The sequence below is a fragment of the Arachis ipaensis genome, chromosome B05, assembly GCF_000816755.2.
Source record: "Arachis ipaensis cultivar K30076 chromosome B05, Araip1.1, whole genome shotgun sequence".
Taxonomy (NCBI): domain Eukaryota; kingdom Viridiplantae; phylum Streptophyta; class Magnoliopsida; order Fabales; family Fabaceae; genus Arachis; species Arachis ipaensis.
The window spans coordinates 130,253,390-130,260,978 of record NC_029789.2 but is presented as its reverse complement, the minus strand read 5'-3'; the positions used below and the strand labels follow the sequence as shown (position 1 = coordinate 130,260,978).

The 7,589-nt window shown below is 35.3% G+C and overlaps 1 protein-coding gene across 1 annotated transcript; it reads left to right on the top strand.

Annotated features, from left to right (window-relative positions):
* LOC107641116 lies at positions 3,241-4,047 on the top strand. Its single transcript, XM_016344620.1, has 2 exons — positions 3,241-3,424; positions 3,608-4,047. Exons 1-2 carry the CDS (start codon positions 3,241-3,243, stop codon positions 4,045-4,047), a joined length of 624 nt encoding a protein of 207 aa, XP_016200106.1.

Genomic DNA, 7,589 nt, shown 5'->3' with positions numbered 1-7,589 from the left:
TTATATTAATAAAATAACTATTTTTTATATTTATTATACAAATGATTATAAAAAAATTAAATAATTATATAAATATTTTACATTATAAATAATTTAAAATGAAATTCTTATATTATTTACAAATATAATTTCTAAGATGTTATAAAGAAAAACACGGATTAGAAAAACAAGTTAATTAGTCCGTTTTAATGACCTAAGTGTCTCCAACTGCTCTGCTAGGGCAAACTAGTGCTCATTGAGCCGCTAACAAATTGAATCCAAATCCTGATCAAAATTTGTGTGTAACACCCAATATGGATTAAGATAAGAAGCTGCTGGAAGGAGGAAACAACCAAAACAGAATGGATAGTGATGAGGAGGCAGAGGAGGTAGTGGTTTTAGAGGAGGCAGACATTGAAAAAGGTGTAAAGGCATGCTCCAAAAGTTTGATAGGAAGAATTATTGCTGATAAATCCTTCTCTTCAGGAACTTTGACTAATGCTTTGAATGTTATTTAGGGGAGGCCAGAGGGGTTTAGGATTGCTGAAAAAGGAAAGAATCAATTCCAATTTTTCTTCAACAATGAACTGGATATGCTGAGAATAAAAAAGGGATCACCTTGGTTATTCAAGGATTACATCCTTCATGTTAAACACTGGAAGGAGGCTGATCAAACAGAGGAGACTCTGATTTGCAGGTTCCCAGTATGGATGCAATTTTGGGGTTTACCTAAGAGCTTTAAAACTATGGAGGTGGGGAGAAAACTTGGAGAAGTGTTGGAAGGCAAAGAGTCGAGAATATTAAAAGCAAAGATAGAAATAGAGATCACCTCAAAATAATGGGGCCAAATCAGCAGAATGTTGAAGTGTGACTAAGGTATGAACGCTTAGGAACATTTTGAACTTATTATGCAAGGCTGGGGCATGATGCGAAACATTTCCAAGTGCTGATAGGTGATTCTAAAGATGGTAATACAAAATAGGACCGTGTTGGAGAATGGGTGAGGGCAGATCAAGTCGGGAAGAGGGTAGTCAACATAGAGGAAGATCAAAATCACGCAACAGACTCAACCAACAATGCCAAAAATTCGAATAGAAAAAAGCCAGAGCCAGCTTGACTTGTCAATTACTTCTCAAATCTCTCAGTGAGTGAAAATAGAAATAAGGGAGAGCAAGAAAAATATGGAAATAACCAGCCAGAAAAAACAGAGAGCATGAGGATGGAGGATAATGCAGGGGGAGTCGATCCAATAATTGAGGTAGCAGATTCTCAAATGATTTTCACTGATATAATCATGCCAATAAAGATGGAGATAAATAGAAGCAAGGAGGAAGTGCAGCCAGAGTGTCCTAACACTAAGAAAAACTTGAAAAAAATGGCAAGGAGAAAAGTCGATGAATACGCTCAGATCACAAGTGCAAAACGTGCCAATGATAATAAAGAAAATGATGTTGAACTAAAGAGAATCTATGTGGAGATGAATCAACTGAATGTCACTAAGGTGGAGGATGCCAGCCATCAAATGGCATCCAAAGAGCCATAAGACTACTAATATGGAATTGTTAGGGTTTGGGAAGACCCCTGACAATCCATAACCTTAAAGGGATTAATAAATCACACTCCCCCGAGATTATTTTTTTAAGTGAAAGCAAAAAGCAATCTCGACAAGTAGAGTCAAAGATGAGAGACTGTGGTTTGACAATGTGGCATATAGTGGATCCAAATGGAAGGGCTGATGGCTTGATTTTAGCATGGAGGGAAGGAATTGACGTTGATATTGTGGAGGCAGAAGAATTCTATATAGCAGCAAGGGTCAAAGATAATTGCTTGGGAGAGTGCTGGTTATTCATTGGTGTGCATTTGAGCCACAATGATCAACTTAGGAGCGTACAATACAACACTATTTCAACAATGATCCAACAACATTGTGGGAGAGTTGTCGTTGCTGGGGATTTCAATGCAATAGCCAGTCCTAATGAAAAGGAGGGAGGAGGTGAAAAATACCCAACATCTATTGCAAATTTTAATTATTTTATTGGGGAAAATATGCTGGTAGATCTTGAAATGGTTGGTAGAAGGTACACTTGGAGTAATCGGAGGAGTGGGGAGGAGCTAATCCAGGAGAGATTAGATAGATTCCTAGCATCAGAGGAATGGATGCAGCTGTATGCAAATCCAATGGTGCTTCGACTCTCAAAAATGGGCTCAGATCATGCTCCTTTACTACTGGACTCCCATCTTCAGACTGAGAGATCAAAATCCATATTTAAATTTCAAGATCGGTGGTGTGATTTGGAGAAAGTTAGACACTTAATAGCAGATGCTTAGAAGACTTCTTTTGAGGGTTCGGCTATGTATATAGTGGCTGAAAAAATCAAATTATGTCAGCACAAACTTTTTTAATGGCAACAAAGCAGCAACTCCAATTCTAAAAAATCCATTGACCAACTAACTACTGCTTTAGAAGGGCTTCGAGCAATAGGTGTTCAGGGAGGTACTGAGTTGCTTGAGTTAGAACAAAAGTTAGAGGAAGCTGTGCTTAATGAAGAACGTTACTGGAAAGAAAAATCCAGGATTAAATGGCTCAAGGAAGGCGATAGAAATACCACCTTTTTTCACCAAAAATTCAGATGCCGAACCAGAAGAAATAAGATATGGAGATTAATTGGCCCGAATGGAGAGACAACTTCCACCCATCAAGGGATAGCAGCCATAGCAGAAGAATATTTTCGAGGGATTTTCACTTCTTCAGACCAAGCAGACCCATAACCTTATTTTGAGGACTTTGAGCCTAAGGTTACAGCTCTCATGAACCGAAGGCTTCAAAGACTTGTATCTATTGAAGAGGTGAAACGTGCCACCTTTAGTGTTCCCCTTCAGAGTGTTTCGGGAGATGATGGTATGACAGCCAGATTTTTTCAGAGGTATTAGGACATTGTCGAAGCGGATATTTATAGGGTTGTTCGTAGCTTTTTTGGAGGAGAAAGGATTCCAAAGAGGTTTAATCACACTCAAATTTGTCTGATCCCCAAAACCGTTGATGCTAGCTACATGAGTCAGGTAAGGTCGATTAGCCTATCTACAGTTATGTATAGGATTATCTCGAAAGTGTTGGTCCATAGACTACAAGGGTATATGCATTCCTTAGTGAGTCCTAATCAAAGTGCTTTTATTAAAGGACGTTTGATTTCTGACAACATTCTTATAGCACATGAATGTATGCACTATCTAAAAACTAAAAGGACAGGTTTTGAGTCTGAAATGGCTATCAAATTAGACATGAGTAAAGTATATGACAGAGTTGAATGGAGGTTTTTGTGGTTCATTATGGGCAAACTTGGTTTTGGAACAAGGTGGATTGACTGGATTCGTGAACTTGTATCAACTGTTTCTTATTCTGTTATTGTGGAAGGACAACCCTTTGGCTATTTTAAGCCAGAAAGAGGTATCCGACAGTGTGACCCTCTTTTCCCTTATCTTTTCTTATTTTGTACAGAATGACTCTCCTTTTTGCTACACAAAGCAAAGCAAAACAAACAGGTTTCAGGTATTTAGGTTAATCGGCGGTGTCCTACCATAAATAACCTATTATTTGCAGATGATTCTATTCTTTTTTGTAAAATTTCAGAGGATAACTGTGACAACATTCTTAACTTGCTAAACTCATATGAAGGATTTAGTGGTCAACAGATCAATTTGGATAAATCAGCGGTATTTTTTAGTAATAACACTCCTCCCCCCATTCGAGCTCTTGTGGCAGGCAAACTAAATATCCACCATAGTGGAGCTCAGGACAAATATTTAGGGCTTCCTTCTCTTATTCACAAGTCCAAAAGAGAAACCTTTAGTGAAATTGAGGAGAAGGTTAACGGATGGCAGCGAAATTTATTATCATCAGGAGGCAATCAGGTTTTATTAAGAACAGTTGGTAAGACAGTGCTAGTTTATACACTCTATTGCTTTAAATTACTGGACACTTTACTGTCTGAAATCCACAGTATTTTGACAAATTTCTGGTGGGGTCAAAGAGGTAATGAAAGGCGTATGGCCTGGATCAGCTGGAACTAAATGATACGGCCAAAAAAGAAAGTCTTGATTTTAAAGATCTTAGAGCCCAAAACCTAGCTTTACTAGGCAAGTAGTTTTGGCGAATCACAACAAAGCCTCAATCTATTCTAGCTCAGATATACAGGGGGAAGTACTATAGATATGGTAACTCAATGAATGCTGAATCAAGAAACTCACCTTCGTGGGGATGGCGGAGTATGTTGGTGGACAGAAAAGTTGTTGAGAAAGGCTTTAATTAGAAAGTAGGTTCCGGCTCTACAATTCGAAATTGCTGACCCTTGGCTACCTCCTTCATATCCAATAAGCATTGCTCCTGAAATGATCTCACATTCTAATCCTGGTCAGCACATATGGTCAGCACATATGGGTTAGAGACTTATTGACAGAAAACAGAGAATGAAAATAGGACATATTAAATGAAATCTTTTCACCTAAAGTTAGAAGCAGAATCCAATCAATTAAGCTAGTGGAAGGGGAAGATATTCTGCAATGGTCCCTCAACAAATCCAGATTGTATGATGTGGCTTCGAGCTATCAGATAGCATACCAATTTTTTCATGCAGAGCTAGAAATAAAACTTGGAAAGAATCCAATTACCTAAGTTTGGAAAGATCTCTGGAAGAGAAGACTTCCTCACAAAGTCCAAATTTTTATTTGGAAATGTCTTCACGAACGGATACCGGTCTTATCTCTTTTTCACCGGCAATTCCCTTCCACAAGCCTCAACTGCCCGAGATGTCAAATGAAGAAGAAACCATTAATCACCATCTTACACAATGCTCTGGATCGAGGATCTTCTGGGAGCAGAGTCCATTCAACGCAAACATCAACCACAACTTCACAAGCTTCCGTCAATGGTGGGAAGTGTCATTGTCAACATTGCAAGGTAGACATGGAGGTGGGAGACAGGTAGATCTTTTAGCATGTTTTTGTTAGAATATTTGGAAGGCAGGAAATAAACTAATCTTCGAGAATCAGAGCTCAAATCCAATAGAAATTTACACTGCTTCGTTGAGATTAATTGATGAATAACTAAGTCTATCCGTCAATTCTCTTTGACCCACTTTCTACTTTACCTTTCCTATTTTCTCTCTTTTCTTTATTGCTTTTTCCTTTCGATAGTATTGTTAATGTATTGAGGTAATTTAGTGTCTACTCAGAGAATCCCATCTTCTTTTTTTATTGTCCTATAACTTGGACAAATATTTACTTATTTTTTAATGAATAAATTTAGGATTATGCTAGGTAATCAATGACTTTTTTGAACAACATAAACAACCACCAATCAAATAAAACATACTACACTTCCAAATTACCCACCTAAATCTTAATATTAGAATAACCATCCGCACACCTAGTGAAATGAACATCTAATCTATCCATTGTTCACATTGTTTAGTATTTTCATTGTCTTCCTATACTTTTCCATAAATTTAATATCTTTAGAAAAAAATAAAAAATAAAAAACAAAATAACGAACCTTGCGTAAGAGAAAGTACTTTATTTGTTTTAATTTTGATAATTAAAATACAAAACCTAACAAAAAAATAATGTGACAATTTTGTCTTAATACTGAAAATGAAAGTAGAAGCAAAAATACATGTGTAATTAATATTGCAAAGAAGAAACCAACAAAACATAAAACATTTTCTGAAATTATTATAGAACCCTGGTTGCAATCCATAACAAAAGTAGAATAAACTAAAATGAAAAATAAATACTACTAAAAAGTAGAAAGAAACGTGTGGGTGAGATTGTTTTTTAGAGTTTCTTGAGGGCATGATAGTAATCCATGTCATCAATCAACACACACATTATTTGGGTTACCCATGTGATGATGAACAACTTAAATTCACCTACAACTACACCTACTTTTGCAACTTCTTAAACCTTTAGAAGTTTTCAAAGTTCTCAAATAATATTTCTTGTATACCCTTGAATCGGTCAAGTAGGTGTTGGTCCAAACAACATTTCTTATTCCATGCATGTGATGATCCATAAAAATAGAAGTTTCTTTTAATGAGATAATATGTCAAAGTATTACCTTCTTAATCACTTCAAAAGATTTGTGGTTATTTATAGGAGTTTGAATTAACACTTGGTTGGAAATTCAAGATGATCCAAATTTTTATCAAACTTTACACAGGGAAAAGGATGTGATTTACAAGATATTGAAAATGAAATGTTGGCTTATTGAGAAAGTTAACGTGGCCATATTGCAAAAAAGTCTATATTGAAAGGTGAATTTGATGGTAACTATTATGGCAAAAGCACATATATTATTTGAAAGCACAAGTATAATGGTATTCAAAAGTTTATACTAATAGAAAAAATCATTTTTAAAGATACGAATGACAAATAAATTTTAAATGTGATTTAAAAATCTGATAAAATTAATTAAAAAATATTATATTCTTGAAGTATAAAAAAATATATATTTAGCAAATGATTGGTATATTTGATCTGAATTTTTTGTAGCAACATTTGAATAACTATTTAGAAGATGCACAATTAAAACAAACTTTAATTTCTAGATTTTTCACTTTTCAAAAAAATTTGATCATTGACAATAAAAAACATAAAAAAATCCACTTCACATAAAATTAATCAAATTTTAAAGATGAAAAAATATATTTGTAAAAAATCGTATCAAAATCTAATTTAAAATTTTTTTTGAGAATATATATTTAATATATAATTATCTTTGTCATATTTTTAAATCTTTTAATAGTTTATTTATTGTTTATATCTTTAAAAATTATTTTTATTAACGACATACATTTTCAAGTATCATTTTAATGATTTATCCTAACATACATCTCCTTCTCCTCTCCTCTCCTCTCGTAATTTTATGTGGTTCTATCTTATAATGGCTAACAAAAACAATTTGTATTTCATTTGTATAAGTCGTTACAATAATTTGGCTTGACCTGCAATTTCTTCGAATTTTGACTCGTGCATTAGTACGCAAATGTTTCCAATTAAATAAGCTTACAACGGGGGAATATCATTGCCCACCAAATTAGCGGCCAATTAAAGAGAAGATTATTAGATAAATAGTGATCACCGAATCTTTGTCCCACTTTGTAAACTTTGTTACATATTGTTAGGGATGGCAAAACTCCCCGAGATGTGGGGATCCTAGTGGAGACGGTCCCGAATGGAGATCCGACTGTGGAAAATTTTTTTCACGGGAATGAAAATGAGAAACAAAATTCTCCCGAGGCAGACGCAGGGATCCGAACAGGGATCTCCGTCTCATCCCCGCTAATCCTCAAAATTCATAAATTTACTGAATTGTCCTTAATAATTTATTTCTCATATATGTTTTTTAGTCCTTTCTTAATAATTAGTTAGAACTATCAGATAGATGGAGAATGGAGAGTCCTCGCGAGAAATGGGACCCTGTAGGAAATGAAAATGGGGAGCAATATTCTCCCATGGCGAGAAATGGAGAGGGAAATGAGAAGCAAATCTGGGGGCAAAAATGGAAAACAGGGAGACATCCCCGCCCCGTTGACATCCCTACATATTCTACACCC